This window comes from Convolutriloba macropyga, chromosome 2 (assembly GCF_964194025.1).
Source record: "Convolutriloba macropyga chromosome 2, txConMacr16.3, whole genome shotgun sequence".
In the NCBI taxonomy this organism is placed as follows: Eukaryota; Metazoa; Xenacoelomorpha; order Acoela; family Convolutidae; genus Convolutriloba; species Convolutriloba macropyga.
The window spans coordinates 69,220,564-69,242,896 of NC_134469.1; the positions used below are offsets into that span (position 1 = coordinate 69,220,564).

General features: G+C 37.3%; 2 protein-coding genes across 3 annotated transcripts in view; both read left to right on the forward strand.

Moving 5' to 3' along the window:
* The window catches only part of LOC142334656 (ubiquitin-conjugating enzyme E2-18 kDa-like), a 174,383-nt gene extending 153,509 nt beyond the window's left edge, over nt 1-20,874 (forward strand). For both annotated transcript variants that reach the window (XM_075382865.1, XM_075382866.1), the window contains exons 2-3: nt 15,718-15,891; nt 20,224-20,874. In XM_075382865.1, the coding sequence (XP_075238980.1) occupies nt 15,725-15,891; nt 20,224-20,524 (468 nt within the window). In that variant the 5' untranslated portion in view covers nt 15,718-15,724 and the 3' untranslated portion in view covers nt 20,525-20,874. The remainder of the gene's footprint in view (nt 1-15,717; nt 15,892-20,223) is intronic.
* LOC142334658 (ATP-binding cassette sub-family A member 2-like) overlaps nt 20,828-22,333 on the forward strand; it is a 132,863-nt gene continuing 131,357 nt past the window's right edge. The window contains exons 1-2 of the mRNA XM_075382867.1: nt 20,828-20,907; nt 21,175-21,385. Of these exons, the coding sequence (XP_075238982.1) occupies nt 21,221-21,385 (165 nt within the window). The 5' untranslated portion in view covers nt 20,828-20,907; nt 21,175-21,220. The remainder of the gene's footprint in view (nt 20,908-21,174; nt 21,386-22,333) is intronic.

Below are 22,333 nucleotides of genomic sequence, written 5' to 3' on the forward strand. Positions count from 1 at the left end.
AATAACAATAATAAAAATAAAAATAATAATAATAATAACAAAGGATTTTGGATAAAGTAATCCACGGGTTCGCATGAAACGCGGTTTTTGAGTTGTTGAAATATTATTGGTATTTACGTAAAGATGAGTTTCTTCAATTCCTTACAGTAATTGCAGCCACACAAGAGACGCCAAATGCAATGTTCTGATTCTTTGTAGCGGGATATGAAGAACCGATTGTAGAGTTCCAGGAGTTTGCTTTTGTGCTCTCGATCAAGGAGGATATCATGTTTGAAATAATCATTGAACAGATTTGCAAGATGACAGGCTCGGTACCAAAAATCTGACTCACTCTTCTGCAACCGCGTTTGCTTACAGATAAAATTTCTTTTAAACTGGGCTCTCCGGGTTCCCACCTCAGCAAGAGTGACATGGCTTTGCCAATCTATATCAACTTTTCCCGATAAAAGTTTTGCAAATAAAAACACGACATGAAGTTCTTGATATAGAGACAGTGGCAAGATGTTGATTTTGTGAAGTTTTTCTTTGTATGAGAGGACGCTGTTGCTGGTCTTGAAAATCCAGGACAATGTTTTTCGTTGAACACTTTCAAGTAAAGTTAAATCGCCATTTGATGGTTTCCACAAGGCCGCGCCATAGCTGACAATTGGCACGACGTAGCAGACATATGCATTTTTCCTGGTTGAAAAATTTGCCTTGTATTCAGCAGAAGGAATGCATTCAAGGCTTTTTCGGTTCTTTTCTTCGCGTGTAGTGTCCAATTTAAAGATTCAGTAACAAAGAGGCCCAAATCTCAAGTCAATTGAGTTGCTTTTAAGGTATAATTGGGCAGAGATATTTGGGTAGAGGAGCCCTTAATACACAGCAGCTTGCTTTTTGTCAGGTTCATTGACATCAGATTATCCTCGCACCACCTCCACTGGTTTCTGACATCTATGTTGAGCGTCACTGGATTGTTCCCTACAATTTTGTAATCATCCGCATAGCCAAAAGCCTTTGACATAACACAGGACGGCAAACTGCATGAAGACTAGCAAGAGCAGCGGGCCTAGAATGGAACCTTTGGGGACGCCGCTGGAGACATCAAGTACTTTTGAGGTTGTACTATTTATTCGCAGTGTCTGTTTCCGATTTGTCGGATAGCTTCGAAGCCGACATAGGCGGTTTCCTCCGATGCTCAGCGCAGATAGTTTGTCTAAAAGTAGATCGTGAGAGACTTTGTCGAATGCTTTCTGGAAATTGATACAAATGATCGTAAGGTAGGAAGGGTTGGAGTCCAGGCAGCTGACGATCTCATGCAAGTACTCTATTAGATTTGTTGTGGTCGATCGTTTAGGCCGAAAACCATGCTGTGCGGGATATAAGGTTGGGTGGACTGCTGAAATCTGTTTGTTGAAGATGAGCGTTTCTAGCAATTTCGACACTGCAGACCGAAGGCGGATTGGTCTATAGTTAGAGGCGTCCTGTTTGTCACCTTCTTTCTAGATTGGTACAATTTCAGCTACTTTTCATTTGGTTGGAAAATGAGCTTTGCAAGCTATTAAATTGAAAAGTAGACACAGCGATTTTGGCAATGAGTTGTGTAGGTTTTTTAAGAGCGCATTCCCTATCCTCTCTGGTCTTTTGGCTTTGTTTACATCAAGTTGCAGCAGTGAGCTCTGGATTTCTTCGGTGTTGAAGTAGACGTGGCTCAACTGAATTACAATGTTCTTGTTGTCTGTTTTGACTCTGTAAGGCAAGGCATCTACAAGTAGTCGTTAAACAGGTTGTCTTTAGCGACGTCAGTAGTAGCTGATCGGTGATTCAGGAAGATTTCGGCGGGCACAGAACTTGACTTGGTGACAGACTTGAAATAGAGTTGTATGTCAGTAAACTTGCCATCTTGGAGGAGTTGAAATTCATGCTCTTGTTGGTCGTGTTGAAGTGCTAGAGCAAGATTTGTTTGCACATGCTTGATTTTGAGTTTAGTTGGGGGCGTTGGTTTCCGTTGCTGCTTTAGTTGAAGGGTATTTAATTTTTTGATAAGGTGAAACGATCCATGACTGACCCAGGGAGCGAGTTCAGATCTGTGTTTTGTGACGATAGGTAAGAAATCTTGGAAGATTTCATGAAGCCATTGGTACCAAAGATCTAACATCAAGTCTACGTTGCTCAGACAGTAAGGAGGAAAAAGATGCTGAGCAATAAACTCGTTTATCTCGTTCTAATTAGCTTTCTTATATGCAAAGGCTCCAAAGTCGAGCTAGCTTCTGCCTTGGTTTTGGCGGTTGTGTGTTTGATAGCTTGATAGCAAAGAAGAGCTTGGCGTGAAGCGGCATATGATCGCTTCTGAATATGCTTCTAAAATGATGGTCATGAACAATGCTTGAAACGGTCTGGGGTTTGTTGCATAGGAAAATGTCATACAACCCTCCATCTTGAGATCGAATTAGTTGTTGAAAGTTTAAGTCGCAGAGCTCGTTCAGTATTACCTGCTCGTCGGACGAAGTCGAGGTCATCGAAGGCCAGTGGGTACAGGTCAGATTTATATCCCCAGCAATGTATGAACTGACAGCTCCATATTCATATTGCTTGGACCTCAGAAAGGTCAAGTGTTGTGCTAAGTCAGCAACCGACCATGTGTAATGACTGTTGCGCGGCGCACTGTGAAGACAGCAAATTATGATAGGTTTCTTCATCAGCAACCGGATAACAACACATTCTTTGAAGCTTGAGACAATTTCTTAAATTGGAATGTTTCGAGCAACAGCTATGATTACACCATCGTGTTTTTTAGCCCCCTTTGCACTTGGTCGGTCTTTTCGGTGTATTGTTAAGTTGGCGAGGAAAGTTGCACTGTCTTTGGCACTTTCAGTCAGCCACGTTTCTGTAATGCAAATGATTTGGTAATGATTCGGTGCTGTCATGGCTTTGGAGAAAGAGGTTCGTCGGTCATATTCGAATATACTTCAGGCATTGTAGATAAGAATGTTGATGAAGGTGGTTAATCAAAAGGGCCCGTGGACTTCGGGTGTTTTCTCCTTGATCCATTTTGTGCCTTGCCGGATGAACAAATTTCCGTCATGAACTCAAAGATTCTTTGGTTCGGTGCCATCATTGATAGGTTCACGTCTTCGCATTAAAACTTGTTTATCACAACCAGCTTCTTCCGTTGTTAGTTGTCGACTCAAAAACACAGGTTCGCCAAAAGTTTTCAGTTTTCTTGCAAAAAGTAAAATCATTCGTCGTTGATAGGCATTCGGAATCTTCAAAAGTATTGTTCTAGTTTTGCTTTCCTCGTGCCGCCCCAGCCGTATCACATCTCCAATATCTGCATTGACCTCGACGTGCGCCAGTAACTTCTGAACTTGGGCAAGATCATGTTCCTGACGTAGTCTAGCTTCTTTTTCGTTTGATTCAGGGATTCCACGGATTCGTTTGCCGTCAATCTCTTCAACAGGTTTCGATGGCGTCAGTTGGATTAATTTTGTAGTAGCCGATGTTGGGCACGAGAATCCACCAAGAGGACAGCTTTTGAACTTTTTCCGATGCTAAGAGCTTGCTTTGTTTGGCAGCCATGTCACACATATGTAAAAAAAAAATAGTAAAAATTTCGGAATGGAAGGTCAAAAATTTGTTTTGAAAACTAACTTTCTAACTGATTCATGGCTGACACATGGTGGACACTCGTAAAAAAAAAATTAGACATTTGTTTAGATAAAGTTGAGCCTCAGAGCTATATAAAAAAAACTGACGAATCATTTCTGGCTTGGTTGATTTACCACAGGCATAGAACCAGTAATTGGTACTGACCAAAGTAAGGACTTTTTTCATCCATTGAACACCAATCCACTCTATCTTAACTAACCACTCTAACGATTCGTAATTTATTTGATAATTTAGCGTGCATAACCTATTTATTAATTAAAATTCGTATTTGTATTTCGACAAAGTATCACGACCAAATAAACAAAGTGTGTGCTAAACTTATTGAATAGTTTCAGAGGATGTCTTGATTCATATTTTTGAAACCGTGAAAAAAGAAATATCAACCAACAATGCCTCCCAAATCGGAGAAAAAGTCAGACTCGAGGGAAAAAGACATTGATGTTGGAAGTATTCATCTATGGAGTGCACGATGCGGATAAGGACAATCGATGTGTTATAAGGAAACGAGTTTTGCTTCCGATGAAAAACCCTAGAAACTTCTTGACTCAGCCTTATCACCGGGTTCTGCTCAGCTAAACAAGTTGCAGAAGTTTCCGAAATTTCGAAATAAACATTATTGCAAACCTCGGCGGATGCTTTTCAAGCTGATGCATTGGAGTAAATACGGTAGGAGGTTTGAAATACGAATTTTATGAGTCGTTTAGGAACAAAACGGAGATGTGTACACAGAAGTTGTTACCGTGCTTCAAGTCGTTACCGAAGAACTGTACCAGAAAAGGAACCGTGCGTCAAAAACTTAGTCAAGCGTGCGAAATCTGAAACATGTACAAAATATGTAATGCTTAGAAAACAGTCAACAAAATTCCTCGCTTAGGTAAAAAAACAGTATCTTAGTGAAAAACTCGAAAACCTTTTATACTGTAAGCGATCGGTTTATCAAAATTTAGGACCAATTAGCGGAAATAGTAACAAAAATTGTTCAAAATTTTCATTCAAAATGAAAATGGATTTACCATTGAAAATGATCACCACGCCGCTGATTGTTTTAATAAAATTTTGTTTTCTTTTGGTAAGAAATTTCATAGCTCGATGGAAACAAGAATAAATAAATTTAATTTAAGTCCAACAAATTACTCAAAATCTAATTATCTTTTCGATTGTTTCTATAGAGAATTTCTCATTTCTAGACAGTCTATTGTTCACATAAGTGTTTTAACTAGCTGCTTGAAAATGCAAAATTAGTCCAATGTACAAAACCAGATCAAAAGGGAAAGTTCAGAATCAACGACCCATAGTTGTATTTCCTGCTGTTGAGAAAAACTTTGGAAGACGCAAAGTCTCTATAACTTTCTAATGAATAGAAAAGTTTATACGAAAAGCAGTTTGGTTTCCAACCCAAACGCTCTACAACTGTCGTCCTAATTCAAATTGAAACTATTGATCATTCTAAACCTTCTAGTTTGGTGTACCACAGGGTTCTGTTTGAGGACTACTGTTATTTGTTCTTTTTATAAATAATTTGCCTCTCTATTTCGAGCAATTAGATCCGTATATATTCGCAGATGACACAAATTTTCTCTATAAATCCAACTTGGTAAATAATTATGCTTTGAATGATTTGCTCAATCAAATTTCAACATGGTGTTGCGGAAAATAAGTTGTGATTGAATTCATGAGATACAACTTATAATTTTTATTAATATTAGTCTCGATGTCTTTTGGAGCAGTAAAACGCTATATGAAACTGAATGTGTAAAAAACCTGTTTTTTTATCGTGAATTCAAATTTGGTTGTCATAAAGAAGAAGTTGCAAAAAGATTTCGCCTCATTTTTTTGATCTTAAGCGATTGAGACAGCTTGTCATATATCAATTTTTGCTCGTTTTTTCATAAAACCTATATGCAGCCTATCATGTCTTTTGAATTGTCAGTGTATGAATGCATCTCACGAAATGAATCGATTATATTTATTTCAAAAAAAATTTTTTCTATACGAAGAACTAATTATAAAAGCCGATGAGAGCAAATGAGTTTTTTTCTAAAAGTAACGTGTTATCCATATGCGAAATTTACATATGCTAGAGTACACTTTGATCAATGTTCAGACTAGCAAAGTCACTGAAATTGATTTTAAAAAAATTCGTTTTGTTTTACATGATCGAACACAGCCGGTAAAGTTAAAGTACCTAAGCTTTATGAAGCTAAATAATGCTCAAAAAAACTCACGTACAGACACCGGGTTCTGTACAATTTTTGTTGGAACGAAAAGCAATACAGCCCCTTAATGTTAGTTTATCTGAATTTGCACTTAAAAAATTAAGACCTTATAATGATTACAAAAATTATTGAAAAAAAATGTTTTTCACAGATTATTCATGTAATCCATTTTTATTATTGAGTTATATTTTTTTCTGTTTGCTCCAAGCACAACCCCTTGGCTCTTGAAGGTCCACTTCGGTGCTATATTTTTAATTTTGTAAGATCTTTTGCAAAACTTTTGTTATGCATTGGAGAATTTCAATTATTTTTTTTTACTACACATGATATAAATTAAGAACGTGCGGCTGCTATACTTCAAATTAGTTGGATTATTCGATGATATTCGTTGCTGCTCTCTCTAATTCAGCGCCATGTTTACTTCTGTACTTAATGCACGGTCTGGTGCTGTATTGAGTAGCAATTCTCGTTAAGTATTGTTATCGGTCAAACTTTTAGTGAAGATGTCTTCATGTGAATTGCCCCATCTTCACAATTTTCAAAATAATAGTTTTACTGAAACTCAAAGGAGAATTTTAAAAATATTACTGCAACAAACCTAATGTTTGTTATTTTTTTAAAACAGTTTATTCAAACATTTTTGTTTTCATCCTAAACTCTTAGTTTTTTTGATCGTTTGTACGTCTCATGCTGTCAGGTGACATCGAGTTGAACCCAGGGCATCAACTGGAAAATTTGATTGAGTCTTCAAGTTACTTAAAAAACAGAGGATCAAATCATTCGCCATTTTTTTCCTTATTAAAATTCAAAGACTGAAAAACAAGTTTGAAGAGTTTTCAAAACTTTCTGCAAAAAGCACCCATCATTACGTTTGTCGCTGTAACTGAAACCTGGTTGGACACTGATTGTAAATTTTTAACAGCATCGCATATTTTTTTTGGGAAATGCAGATCAGACAAAACAGAGGCTTCAAAGAGCAGAGGAGTAGGTGTTTTTGCTCCGAAAAATTTTTCAGCCAGTTTTAACTCAAGCAATGAAATGGTTGATGAGACATTTTTTGAATCCATTTGGGTTGAAATAACTGACCCACTGACTGAAAAATTACTTGTTAACGTTTCTTATTGACCAAACAAACATCTTGGGGAGTACTTTCTTGATCAGTTAATTACCGAACTATCGGGGGCATATAGCGTTACAGATAACGTTATTTTGATGGGAGATTACAACTTGAATTATCTAAACAAGACAAAAAAAGTAAACTAGTAATTTTTGCGTCAAAATCAGGATTAGACACTGTTAACTTAAGGGATGCCACCAGATGTACTCATAAAACATTAACACTTATTGATCACTGTTTCATTTCGAAAGATCAGATAATTGCCTACAATGTCACAACAATCCTTTTAACCTCCGACCATTCTCTTGTTATCTTTGGATCAAACCTCTCATTGAAATCTGAGAGTGACAACATAATGACGATAAGAAATTTTTGACTTTTCTCAGGTTCTAAGTTTAACAGAGATTTTGGCCCTTGCTGAATGGTGGAGAGTGTACCAATGTCAGAATGGCAACGATAAGTTTGATTCATTCATCGATATTGTTGATAAAATTGTTGAGAAATTTGTTGACAAAATCAGGGGAGAACATTTTAAGAATTCTAAGCCCTGGTTAACAAAAGAATTGAAACATTCGATTGCCCAAAAACACTTTTTTGTTCAATAAATGGAAAAAATGTTCTGACAGCGAGACGAACAAAAAATTTAAGCAATTAAGAAACTTGGTTAATAGGAGATTAAGGGAGGCAAACAACGATTTTGGCATGAATTTATTTCAAAAAATACCAACAAGTAAGTAACAATGGAAATTCATTAAACAGAATATCAGTCCGAGTGAAAAAAATGTAAAGGTTCAGCTAATAATAGCAAAAATGTCGCTAATCAAATTTCATTATGATATAGACAGGCCAGAAAAGTCTGAAAATTTTCACCGGTATCTGAATCGTCATCAAATTACCCTAACAAAGCAATTCAAAACTAGACAGAATGCCAAAACCAGCTTTGGAATGATTTCGACTGTTCGTAAAAGCGTACAAAAATAGAATAAGTTACCACAGTGCCTTCGGTTGGCAAAAATGGAAAAGTTTTTTAGAAAACGTTGAATGATTTCTTGCTCTCACAACATGAAAAAATTCCTTTGAATAGTAACGTAGGAGCTTTCAAAAGTTATTTTTTTATTTTTAGGAAGAAAACAATCGGAATAAAATTTTACAATGTGATTCTTTAAGAAATTTGTTGATATTTATTACTTTATTTTGTTTGAATGATTTGAAGTAGTTTTTGCTTCAAGTAGTTTTAACCGTATGGTTATAATTTTAATTTACTTGATGCAAAAAAATCGACTTACTTTATTAGGACGCTGCAGAATTGTTCCACAGATTTTATTTTCTGTTTTCAATAAAAGCTCATACCGATCGAATAATAATAATAATGATAATAATAATAATAATAATAATTATAATAATAATAATAATAATAATTATACTAATAATAATAATAATAATAATAATAATAATAATAATAATAATATTAATAATAACAATAATAACAAGAATAATAATAATAATAATAATAATAATAATAATAAAAATAATAATAATAATATTTTTAAAAATAATAATAATAATAATAATAATAATAACAATAAAAATAATAATAATAAAAGTAATAATAATAATAATGATAATAATTATAATAACAATAACAATATTAATAATAATAATAATAATGACAAAGGATTTAGGATAAAGTAATCCACGGGTTCGCATGAGACGCGGTTATTGAGTTGTTCAAATATTATTGGTCTTTACGTAAAGATGAGTTTCTTCAAGTCCTTACAGTAATTGCAGCCACACAAGAGACGCCAAATGCAATGTTCTGATTCTTTGTAGCGGGATATGAAGAACCGATTGTAGAGTTCCAGGAGTTTTCTTTTGTGCTCTCGATCAAGGAGGATATCATATTTGAAATAATCATTGAACAGATTTGCAAGATGACAGGCTCGGTACCAAAAATCTGACTCACTCTTCTGCAACCGCGTTTGCTTACAGATAAAGTTTCTTTTAACCTGGGCTCTCTGGTTTCCCACCTCAGCGAGAGTGACATGGCTTTGCCAATCTATATCAACTTTTCCCGGTAAAATTTTTGCAAATAATAACACGACATGAAGTTCTTGATATAGAGACAGTGGCAAGATGTTGATTTTGTGAAGTTTTTCTTTGTATGAGAGGACGCTGTTGCTGGTCTTGAAAATCCAGGACATTGCTTTTCGTTGAACACTTTCAAGTAAAGTTAAATCGCCATTTGATGGTTTCCACAAGGCCGCGCCATAGCTGACAATTGGCACGACGTAGCAGACATATGCATTTTTCCTGGTTGAAAAATTTGCCTTGCATTCAGCAGAAGGAATGCATTCAAGGCTTTTTCGGTTCTTTTCTTCGCGTGTAGTGTCCAGTTTAAAGATTCAGTAACAAAGAGGCCCAAATCTCTAGTCAATTGAGTTGCTTTTAAGGTATAATTGGGCAGAGATATTTGGTTAGAGGAGCCCTTAATACACAGCAGCTTGCTTTTTGTCAAGTTCATTGACATCAGATTATCCTCGGACCACCTCCACTGGTTTTTGACGTCTATGTTGAGCGTCACTGGATTGTTCCCTACAATTTTGTAATCATCCGCATAGCAAAAAGCCTTTGACATAACACAGGACGGCAAACTGTTCATGAAGACTAAGAAGAGCAGCGGGCCTAGAATGGAACCTTTGGGGACGCCGCTGGAGACATCAAGTTTTTTTGAGGTTGTACTATTTATTCGCAGTGTCTGTTTCCGATTTGTCGGATAGCTTCGAAGCCGACATAGGCGGTTTCCTCCGATGCTCAGCGCAGATAGTTTGTCTAAAAGTAGATCGTGAGAGACTTTGTCGAATGTTTTCTGGAAATTGATACAAATGATCGTGAGGTAGGAAGGGTTGGAGTCCAGGCAGCTGAAGATCTCATGCAAGTACTCTATTAGATTTGTTGTGGTCGATCGTTTAGGCCGAAAACCATGCTGTGCGGGATTTAAGGTTGGGTGGACTGCTGAAATCTGTTTGTTGAAGATGAGCGTTTCTAGCAATTTCGACACTGCAGACGGATTGGTCTATAGTTAGAGGCGTCCTGTTTGTCACCTTCTTTCTAGATTGGTACAATTTCAGCTACTTTTCATTTGGTTGGAAAATGAGCTTTGCAAGCTATTAAATTGAAAAGTAGACACAGCGATTTTGGCAATGAGTTGTGTAGGTTTTTTAAGAGCGCATTCCCTATCCTCTCTGGTCTTTTGGCTTTGTTTACATCAAGTTGCAGCAGTGAGCTCTGGATTTCTTCGGTGTTGAAGTAGACGTGGCTCAACTGAATTACAATGTTCTTGTTGTCTGTTTTGACTCTGTAAGGCAAGGCATCTACAAGTAGTCGTTAAACAGTTCGGCTTTAACGACGTCAGTAGTAGCTGATCGGTGATTCAGGAAGATTTCGGCGGGCACAGAACTTGACTTGGTGACAGACTTGAAATAGAGTTGTATGTCAGTAAACTTGCCATCTTGGAGGAGTCAAAATTCATGCTCTTGTTGGTCGTGTTGAAGTGCTAGAGCAAGATTCGTTTGCACATGCTTGATTTTGAGTTCAGTTGTGGGCGTTGGTTTCCGTCGCTGCTTTAGTTGAAGGGTATTTAATTTTTTGATAAGGTGAGACGATCTATGACTGACCCAGGGAGCGAGTTCAGATCCGTGTTTTGTGATGATAGGTAAGAAATCTTGGAAGATTTCATGAAGCCATTGGTACCAAAGATCTAACATCAAGTCTACGTTGCTCAGACAGTAAGGAGGAAAAAGATGCTGAGCAATAAACTCGTTTATCTCGTTCCAATTAGCTTTCTTATATGCAAAGGCTCCAAAGTCGAGCTAGCTTCTGCCTTGGTTTTGGCGGTTGTGTGTGTGATAGCTTGATAGCAAAGAAGACCTTGGCGTGAAGCGGCATATGATCGATTCTGAATATGCTTCTAAAATGATGGTCATGAACAATGCTTGAAACACTCTGGGGTTTGTTGCATAGGAAGATGTCCAACAACTTTCCATCTTGAGATCGAATTAGTTGTTGAAAGTTTAAGTCGCAGAGCTCGTTCAGTATTACCTGCTCGTCGGACGAAGTCGAGGCCAGTGGGTACAGGTCAGATGTTTATCCCCAGCAATGTATGAACTGACAGCTCCATATTCATATTGCTTGGACCTCAGAAAGGTCAAGTGTTGTGCGAAGTCAGCAACCGACCATGTGTAATGACTGTTGCGCGGCGCACTGTGAAGACAGCAAATTATGATAGGTTTCTTCATCAGCAACCGGATAACAACACATTCTTTGAAGCTTGAGACAATTTCTTAAATTGGAATGTTTCGAGCAACAGCTATGATTACACCATCGTGTTTTTTAGCCCCCTTTGCACTTGGTCGGTCTTTTCGGTGTATTGTTAAGTTGGCGAGGAAAGTTGCACTGTCTTTGGCACTTTCAGTCAGCCACGTTTCTGTAATGCAAATGATTTGGTAATGATTCGGTGCTGTCATGGCTTTGGAGAAAGAGGTTCGTCGGTCATATTCGAATATACTTCAGGCATTGTAGATAAGAATGTTGATGAAGGTGGTTAATCAAAAGGGCCCGTGGACTTCGGGTGTTTTCTCCTTGATCCATTTTGTGCCTTGCCGGATGAACAAATTTCCGTCATGAACTCAAAGATTCTTTGGTTCGGTGCCATCATTGATAGGTTCACGTCTTCGCATTAAAACTTGTTTATCACAACCAGCTTCTTCCGTTGTTAGTTGTCGACTCAAAAACACAGGTTCGCCAAAAGTTTTCAGTTTTCTTGCAAAAAGTAAAATCATTCGTCGTTGATAGGCATTCGGAATCTTCAAAAGTATTGTTCTAGTTTTGCTTTCCTCGTGCCGCCCCAGCCGTATCACATCTCCAATATCTGCATTGACCTCGACGTGCGCCAGTAACTTCTGAACTTGGGCAAGATCATGTTCCTGACGTAGTCTAGCTTCTTTTTCGTTTGATTCAGGGATTCCACGGATTCGTATGCCGTCAATCTCTTCAACAGGTTTCGGTGGCGCTTCAGGTTTTGGAGTTTGTACAACAGTGGGGACTGCTTCTATTGGGGGCTTGCTTGTGAGGATCGACTTGATCTCAGAGACAGCTTTCTTGAGGTCAGTCGTTTCGCTCTCAAGGTTTTTCATTTGGTTCCTGGTGCTCTTTTACCGTCGCATGCTCTTGAAGCGCATCGGCAATCTTTTCTTGACGTTCAACGCAAGCGTTACAAAGCAGTAGGGCATTTTTAGTTAGGGCCAAGACTCCTTTCATTGCCGTTTCACTTAGGCCTCTGCAGTTCTCTATTAGGTGCATTCGACGTCCACAAAAGAAGCAGTCAAAAGAGCTTTCATATTTCGAAATTTTCTCGGGACATGTAGAGCAACAATCGGAGAATAACTTCATTCGATGGCGGGTATTGTGTTTAGACATCTTCCAGGGGCTCAGAGCCAGAGACACAATAAACACGTCTTAGAAGGTTAACAGTTTTTCAAATGAATAAGAACTAGTAGGGGCTCAGAGCCAAAGACTCAATAAGCACGCCTACCTGATCTAGAGTTTTCTTCGTTTGGCTTACCGTTCACCAGCCGATCGTCGCTTCGTACCACGTGTCTTGAAGATTCGCTTGATGTACTGATGCCAGGCTTCGCAGTTCCACGTCTGGGTGTTGATGGAGCTCTCGGTATTCTGCTAATACCAACTCGTCGGTTTGTTCGGAGGCACAAATGATGTGCTTTGTCACGTCGATTACGTAACACTTTAGAGCCTTTACAAGTTTGTCAAAGATATAAGGCGCTCCTTGGCGTTGGCAGGTGACAACACAAAAGAAGTTGGGAATAGTCTTCAAAGTTTTGATCAATTCGTCAACCGTTTGAGGGGTGTTTTTATTCCTGGGATGAGAGGTTAAAGTTTTATTCAGGAGATCGTGCCAAAGAATAATGTTTCGGTTTCTCAAAGTAGCTAACGTAAGATAATCGTAACAATAGTTTGATGTGTTTGGGTCTAGGTTGAGGCCAGGGAAAGAGTTAACAATGTCAGAAAGTTTCTCTTGTTCTGATGGTTTTAACTTCTTGGTGGAAGGATAAAGGGAACTTGCCGCAACTCTTTTGATCATACGGATAGAGAGGTGAAAGATAGAAATGATATAATATAAATTGAGTGGAACTAAGCTGGTTGAGGAAGGGTGTTGACTACAGTGTCGAGGTAGGACGTCCTTACAGTGGGTCCACCCAAAGATATCGTTAGAGATAATTGATATATCCTCGTGATAAGCTTTTCCAGAAATCAATGAGACTGGGGGCCACCATGACTGCCCCGCGTAATCATTTTAATAATCTGAATTTAATAACTAACTAATTAAATTTCTGGGTCGTATAAAGGAATATTCTAATAATTGCAAGAGTTTTATTGTTGTTTGATCAAAGATGCACTCATCTTGCAATTTTTTAGTTCGGTATCCTTCTTTAGTAGATGTAAAAGAAACCAATTTGTCAAATTAAAATTACTTCCAATACTTAAAACAAACGTTTTCGAACTTTACGTTCATCGTCAGGTTAAAACTGTTTTACAAATTGTTAAAAGATAAAATGAATATGTAGTTACATTTGTCTGAGATGACAATTAAAACAATTCTAGGAAACATTCTAAAAAATTCAATCGAAAATTTTTCCTTATATACAATATTTAGCCTATTTACAACACATATTTACATCTGTTATCAATTTACTTAAAAACATTCCTATTCCGGAGTTTTCGATTTTGTCCATGTTCTTGTATTTTTAGGGTTATTCCGAATTTGCCCTAACCATAAGTATCCCTCTTGTGGAGGTTTTGCAAATTTCGTTTTGTCATGCACAAAATGTTTTTTGCCCTATGCATTCACATTTAGTCAAAATTATGATTTGAACTAATATTTTAGCGTGAGTTCCCTCCCCCTATATTCGTCGCGTGTGTTTAGTGCCGGCTTCAGCTTGCTGATATATATAGCTTCGATGATCATTAGTTTTTCTACTGACCGACAGGCGTCCAGAATTCTCCATTCAATGTCATTCGTGGCGCCACGACATTCAACTAGATGTTGACCCACCTGTGAATCCTTCTTTTGATGTTCTGTTATCCTTGTGGTAACATGCCGGCTTGTTTGCCCAACATAGATGGATCCGCATCCATTACATTTAATTTCATATACCACGTGGGATTTCAGATCTCTATCAAAGGATGATTTCAGGGTGGGGAGGCACGATCTTAATTTTCGCGTTGTAAAAACTACTTGCAATTCGCATAGTTTCTTCAATTTGCTTGCGAAGTTTTGAGTGAGGTTGCCTCTGTATTGTAGAAAAATAGTTGGCTTATCATTAGATTTAGTCTTGCTTTTTTGATGCTCTTTTGGTGTTGTTCTTAATTGGTCTTTACCGCCACTTATTATTTTTTCTAGAGTCTGATTCACAATTTTTGAAGACCATTCCTCTGGATATTGATTTTTGGTCCAGCAAGATTTGTTCTTTTCAAGAGCCTGATCGAAGGCCAACCAATTAGAGGTTGCATTAAAAACCCTGTGAACCGTCCCTTGAATCACATTTTTCTTATGTTGAAGCGGTGCACAGCTGCGAAAATTCAGTATTATTCCAGTGTCAGTTGGTTTTTGATACCAATGACAGGTGATATTATTTTTGCTGCTCACATTTACGTTAATGTCAAGAAAAGCCAAACCCCCATCCATGTTCATTTTTTCTAAGGTAAATTGCAGGTTGTTGTGTAATGAATTTGCAAATTTTAAATACTCATCCGGGTCACCACGAACCGTTCTTTAGTAGAGTAGTGAGAAACATTTTTGGTCTCCTAAAGTCCAGAGTCGATCTCCGCAAAGTATGCCAACTTCGGATCTATTCTGTTTCCACCCCCTGTGTTTTTACGCGACCGCCCCAGTTACGCATTATATTTGTTATATAGCACGTTACTGTGAAAAATAGCACGTTGGCCTAGATATAAGCAAACAAAACTGGGGGACAAAACAGAACTGATCCACAACTTAAATGATTTTAGGGGCTTTCTTTTAATTGACCTCATCAATTTAAGCCGGAAAGTTTAAGCGAAACACAGATACTCTTAGTCTGCCATATCGTGGGCAAAAGGAGTCAACTAGATAGTCAAAATCTCATTGAGTGCATTATTAAGTTTCTCCTTCAATGAATGCAGTATGCATTACTGCGCAGGCCAGTGAATGAGTCCAGTGTTTCCTAAATTGATGAGTCAATGGTTTTGATGGAGAAATTCTAATTTCCTGTCAGCTTTGATTAAGTTATCAACTAAATATGAGTTGCGACCTCAAATGGAATCAAGTGTTATCTCAACAAATGAATGTCTTTTTCATGCACAAGTTTTTTTTGAAAAATCAGCGCAGTGCCGTTGTTATGCGTACCTTGCTCGCAAGCGGGGTAATTTCGAGGGGTGTTTCCCATTATAGCACCACCCCCCCCCCCCCCACGAAATTATTGCCCCCAATATGGTATTTGTTACATGATGGGGGGGGGGCAATAATGGGAAAAACCCATTTAGAGTTCATCCTTTGCGTATAGCCAACATTTTTTATGAAACTGCTTAATAAGTTTAACAAAAAGGTAGCACTGTTTATTACACAAAATTCCCGTTGAATAGAAGTCCATAAGAATGTAATCAGCATCCGAAAAATTTTTCAGGTGCTATGACGTCAGCAAAGCGCCTGGGGAAAGAACTGGCTGATGTTCAAGCTCAGTCCAATAACAAAGATTATTTCTTCAGAAAAGTAACGAATCCTGGTGACAATATAAACACATGGGAGGGACTCTTAGTTTGCGATAGAGAACCATATCACCCTAACAAAGGCATCAAGTGAGTAAATGTCTGAGAAATCTGTCATCCAATTTACCTCCCACCCAGCTTTTGAAGATTTTTGTGGACCACATTTGTGGCAGAAGAAACGCACTTTATTGGAAGTTCTTTTGACTGTCTGTCTCGAATAAAATACTTTTAATATTGTTTGCATTTTTTCAGGATCATATGGACTTAATATAATAGCATCGTCTGCAAATTGTACGAGCACAAAGTCTCCTTGGATTTTTTGGTCGAAGTAGTTGACATAAAAAAAAATTCGGGTCCTAAAACTGCTTTGGGGTTTACGCCCTGATTAATAGCCTATCAGCTATCAGAAGGCCTGAATTTTTTTGCTCTAATTTGTCTCTTATTTTTTGCTCTCACATACGCCTCTTCAATTAAGATAAAGCTAGCCTCAATAAACCGTGCCTAGCTACTGACGAAGCCAGCCGGTCGTTTGAGAGCAATTCGCCCGACATTAGTCGGTTATGTTTTTCTGGTGTTGTTTTATCGCTGAGTCTCATTACTAACAGCTCTCATTTGCCTTTTAAAGCGGAGTTAATGATTGCCAGGTCATAAACTAATACAATTCTTTGAATTTTATTTCAGAACTTGTCCTGCTCTGTTTTTTTTATAATTTAAAGAATTTGAATTGTAATGGGGCGCTGTCTTTTTTTAATGATCTGTTCACACATTTTCATGATTTTTGAAGTCAAATTGGAGTAGTGATTTTGGTCACGCCGAAACAGGAAGTGGAGCGAAAAAGCGAGTGGTTCTGCGGCGTGAAATTGTTCGCTCTAATTTTAAATGAGAATGAGACGACGGTGTTTGAACAAAAAGTCGCTTTCTCGGGAGTGGTTTTTTGTTCACATGCGGCGATTTCACTTTGATTTTTTATTGTTTTTTCGATTTTATGGATCGGATTTTTTTCTGAATGGTTTTCCCAATCCATTCATGGTTCATTCTAGACCTAGTTTTTTGTTTGAACCAAGTTTCCATTTCTCGCTATGGTTTTTTGTTGCTATGCGGCATTTTTTGATTTTCTGTTTTTTTGTATCTGATTTTTTTTTGAAATGGTTTTCCCAATTCACTCATAGTCCGTTCTAGGTCTCGGTTTTTTTGTTTAGTCAATGAAAATTCTTTGAGTTGTATGTCAGATTTTGTCCTGCTATGTTTTCTTACTTCGTCGAATAAAAATATTTTGCTTTACCTTAGTTCACAGCTTGGTCAACATTTTGCGTGAAAGCTATTTGACTTCTCTGGGCTAATTTCACTCTTCTCTCCTTCTGCTAAAAGTGTTTGTAGAAAGCTCGCTCATTAAAGCAATTGAGAATGAACAGTGTTAGTATCAAAACCCATAAAGCCCCATTTTAAATGCTCATTACTTGAACTTTGTTATTTGTTACCGTCTCTAATGCTTATTGGTATTGATAATAGCCCCTTTGTCGTCTCACTAGGAAAAAGGAGTATGTTCAGCTCCCAAATGACGTCAAAATACCGCGCATTTTAAAATTGTTTGTGCAAAAATCATTTTTTTCACTAATTTTCTTCTTTCAATCTCAATCGTGGTTATGGGAATCAACGGCGGCTATTTTTCGGCAATCTCCCGGGTTTGATTAACAAATGTCATCGCGGAGCCTATTTTAACTCACAAGGTGTAATAAATAAATTGAGGAGCAAAAAAGTTGAAACAAACAAAATAAGCTGCAGTGTTTCTTCCGTTTTTCATGTTTTCTATTACTGTCTCAGTAAAAGATACAACTTCATCTGTTGACGTTTTTGTTTTGGAATGCAAGATGATCTTAATTCAACAGATTGCTTTGGTTGAAGTTATCAATCCATCTTCTGCGTTAGCAGAATTTCTTCAAAAAGTTAATTAAAAGTCACCTCGGAATTTTTGGGCGAAATAGTTGGCCTATAGAAAAATTGAGGGTCCCAATACTGTGCATAGGGGGTTAACGTCATGATAAACAAAAAAATTTTCAAACATCGCGCAGCCGACGTTAGCTCACATTGCGATCTTTTTTCGAAAAAAGATGTAATAAATTGAAGGAGCAAAAAGTTTGCAACACACTTTTTTACGGAGGATTTTGTGCGAAATTGAATTTAATGCCTTTGCAAGGTCTAAAAATAAGCTGTCATGTTTCTTCCGTTTTCCATGTTATCTATTTTTGTCTCAGGAAAAATGCCACTTTATTTGTTGAAGATTTGTTTTGGAATCAAAATTGCTCATATTTGAACGGATTGTTTTGATTGATGCTATCAATCCATGATCTGCGTAAGCAGAATTTCTTCAAAAAGTTTAGCAAATGTTGGCAAAATTAGTCAATAGTTGCTCATTGTTTGATCCTTTGATATCAGTTGGTGTGACATATGTATTTTTAAAATTCTTGGAACAATTGCTGTGTTAAATAAAATCCTTAGAAGTTAATTGCAGATGGTTACCAATTGCATATTTTCCGGTATATAGCGCAAGTCTGATATTGACTCTGAAATTTAAATTTTACGAACAGTGCTCAAGTTTTTGGGTATTGAGCGGAACAAGATTGTAGTGCCCATTTCCCACAAATGTTTATTGCTTTTTTGTCGATAATCTCGACTCCATTTGTCTCTATTTCAGACAACGTGTGTTCCTAGTTTTTCACCGATGAAATTCTATTTGTTTTGTTGCTGCACATTGCTTAAAAAACGTACAGATTATTTGTGCTCTGCATCTTTTAGTATGCGGTTCTCTAGGTTGTTTTTTTGAACTCTTGGAAAATATCATGGTTTTGAGAGAGTTTGTATTAAATTTTTGTTTTCTGATTATTTTTCAAGTTTCTCTGCTATCCATGGTTTCGTAATTTTTTCGTTTGGTTTCCGTGAAGAATTACATATTTGTGCGGATGCATATTGCTCAAGTATAATTTGAAAAATTCCTTAATGTTTTTAATATTCCAGCACAACTTTTCTGTTGACACAGAGACTAATATTGACAAGGATGGTATGTGAATATAATCGTTGGATTAAATATGAATATTTTTTATCCTGCCCGATTTACTTTCTCAAAAGTTGACAACTTTGACGTATTGAAGTGTCTATGATTTTCTGCATCAGGTCATCAGTTATTTTCTTTTGAAAAATGGTAAAAATAGTGAACAGCTTTAGGCTCAAATTTATTTTGCTCCAGCTGACGATTGAAATGTACACTAGATAACAAATGTTTTGTTTGAATTTAGTTGCTCGTGATGATTCTAAAATGATTTTTATGCAAATTCGTCAAACAAAATACGGCTACCAAAAATCAAATTTTAATATCTCTCGTTATTCGACTCAATCGATATTTAGAAGTTTTAGAACTGTGAGATCAGAGCAAATTCTGTTTGCTGCTCATGATATTATATTGACTATTGTAATTCTCGAGGTTCTTGATCTCACTGATTTTCCATAGGAGATATTTATCATCTTTTTAACGTGTTAGGACAGTTTTTTAAGACATTTAATTTTTGACGACGGAAACTGACACATCTGATTCCAGACATATCCTTTCCAGTTGCTCATTGAATTTCTTAATTGCCTGATTTTTGGTTTTCCAATAATAAGGGGACCGTCTTTGACAGGTGGAATTTTGCTGATGGCGACACGGAATGGTTTCAATTTTCAGGCTTTTTTCCACTGTATTTTATTTGCATTGCTGCATCTTGTCCAGAAAAACCCTTTTCAACTGTTGGAAGATTTTTTTATTGAGTTTGCGATGTGTGCTGTCTGATATTAAAAGATGCTTTGCAAAGCGTGTTATCACTAGTATATTCTTTCTCAGTTGTTTTAACGTTGTTGACAAGCTGGATTTATCTTGCTTTTCCAGCAATCTCATTATTTTCGGATGTTGGCTTTGAAGATAGCAATGGTTTTCTGGAGGCGAAATATGGTTTTTCTGTAGAAAGTAACTGTCTGTTTCTGTAATGAAGTTTTAGCGATGAAGTTATCAAAAAATACCTCAAAAGATTGTGAAAAGTGAAAAAATTCTCTTCAATGCATTTTCAAAGTTTATACGCAGTTTACTTCTGATTTTTCCAGATCTGATGCTTTGGGACTTTTTCATCTTTTTTAATCCACTGAGCGATTTTGATTTATAAAGCTTCTTTTGACTCCAATTGAAATGAAACTCCTTCAGTTGTGAGTGATGGATCCATCATGCTGTGGTTATACTTCCCGTATTTTGCTTGGATTCTCAGAAAACTCCGCGTGATTTGACTGAATGTCTATCTTTTTGGGGGACGGGTTTTCTATAAATTTTCAAGTTTACTGATACTTTCATCTGCCTGGATGTGTTCCATGTTCCTAGTATTCGAAAAATGGTTGTTTCCTTAGGGTTCAGATCGACTTCCCGAACGACTATCCATTCAAGCCGCCTAAGATTAAGTTTCTGTCTTTAATCTACCACCCGAATGTGGACGAAAAGGGCCAAGTCTGTCTGCCTCTTATCCTGCCTGACAACTGGAAGCCCGCCATCAAAGCAATTAGGGTCATTGAGGAGCTCAAGCGACTGGTTGAGAATCCGGAACCTGATCATGCCTTGAGAACTGACGTGGGAGAAGAGTATCTGAACAGCAAGTCAAAGTTTATGAAAACGGCCAAGGAGACATTCGAAAAGAACGGAGCAGCCGTTTAAAATTGCTGTCAAAATAATCAGTCAGCTGTTCAGAGGTCAAATTGGTCCGCCAAAATTAATGTTTGATACTTAGATTATAAATGCTTCAACATAAATGCTTGAATAAATTGATTTAAAGAGCTAACTCAACCGTATCGACATTTGATTGAAACTGAGTTAAATCCAAGCTCATTGATTGTTTGAGTGAATTCTGTTGGTGAATTAATTTGAAGTCTTTTTTCTCTCATTTAATGTAAATTTGCTATTTTCGTCGACTTCTGGTGCTAGCTCGCCTGTCCTTTATTTATTAATCGTTTCATCGCTAAATTTACAACTGGTCTATTTTTTTTTACAGTTTATGTTCGAACCAGTTTTCTACGCCTGAGAGAAAAGTGAGCTAATTGGTTAGTAGGCTTTTGTGAACAAGATTCCATTTTCACAAGCATGTCTGCATAACCTATAGCAGGGGTTTTTATTTGATAGCCTTTTGAGAGTGAAAAAAGTGATGTATACATAATAATTATGAAGCACAAAACCACACCAGTTATAGCATACTTAGATCTTGACCAGAGATGCAATAGAGAAAGTGAGAGAGAACAGTTGCTGTTGCTGAACATGACCTGATGAAGTAAACTATTTTGATGGTAAGTTCTTATGCTGAACATTTTCAGGAATGAATGAACTCTTGATGTACTGACAAGAGCTTGAATTGAGGCAATGGGTAGTAGAGATCACACGATTAGCAGCGGAAGTGGCTTGAGTGGCCGAGGGGGCTCAGGGAAAAGAGAGTCTGAAAGCAGCACCAAACATGATGTGTATCTTTTCTTCCGACAGCTCAGACTCCTTTTGTGGAAGAATGCAGTCTTAAAGAAGCGAACACCGGTTACTTCTTCTTTCTTTATCTTTGCGACTCAAAATCATACGACTGTCAAAACGATCCTCGGATTTTACTGTTATGAAATACTGCGAGCATATCTGATTGGTTAATCGAGTGGTAGCTTATTATCTACAAATTGGAGTCACAGAGCTTTATATGCCTGCAAAAGAGTAGCCTGCAAAAGCTAGATTTGTGTCCAGAGTGATAGCACCCAGTTTCAACATTTGGAGGCGTATTTAAATTTAATTGTTAACAATAGTTGTGGAGTGATTTTCGAATGCTGATTTTCTAGCCGAAACAGGAATGGGTGCAAAAATTGAGCGGGTTTGCGTCAAAATCTGTATTCAAGGAGTGCATGTAGTGTGAACATCAATATTTGAACACTTCCATTGTATGAGAGACAATTTTTTGTCCACGTGAACGTGTTTTGAGGCCCCAATTCTTAGCTTAAGTACCGTTTCCATCTTAATTGCTTCAATGTCGACATTTTGCCAATCTCTAAAATTTTGTCGAGTGAATTTTCTCACTGATGGTCGACAAATTCGAGCAAACTTTATTCCGGCAATTTTGCTCATATCTGAAATACGAATTATTTGCGGTCAAGATATGGGGTGGTGCATAGGAAATAAAATAGCTGAAACAAAATACGTCAATGGTTAAGAATATGCAGTAAGGAACATAGAAAAAGGATATGTCTTGAAAGCAGCCTCAAGATCATCAGATACACCTCTGTGTCAATGAAGACGAGTACCGATAGTTAGGCTCTTAATTGATTAGAATGACTTTCATTTGATCATTAAAGGCAGTACAACAGTACTTAGTTTAACACCTTGAGCGCTGAAAGGCATCCTCGCACAGCTAAGAAGCTGTCAAAGACTGCAGTAGTAAGCAAAAAAAAAATAATAAAAAATCTACATTAATGCAGAAATGTTCTGTCGCTTTTTGATCATGCA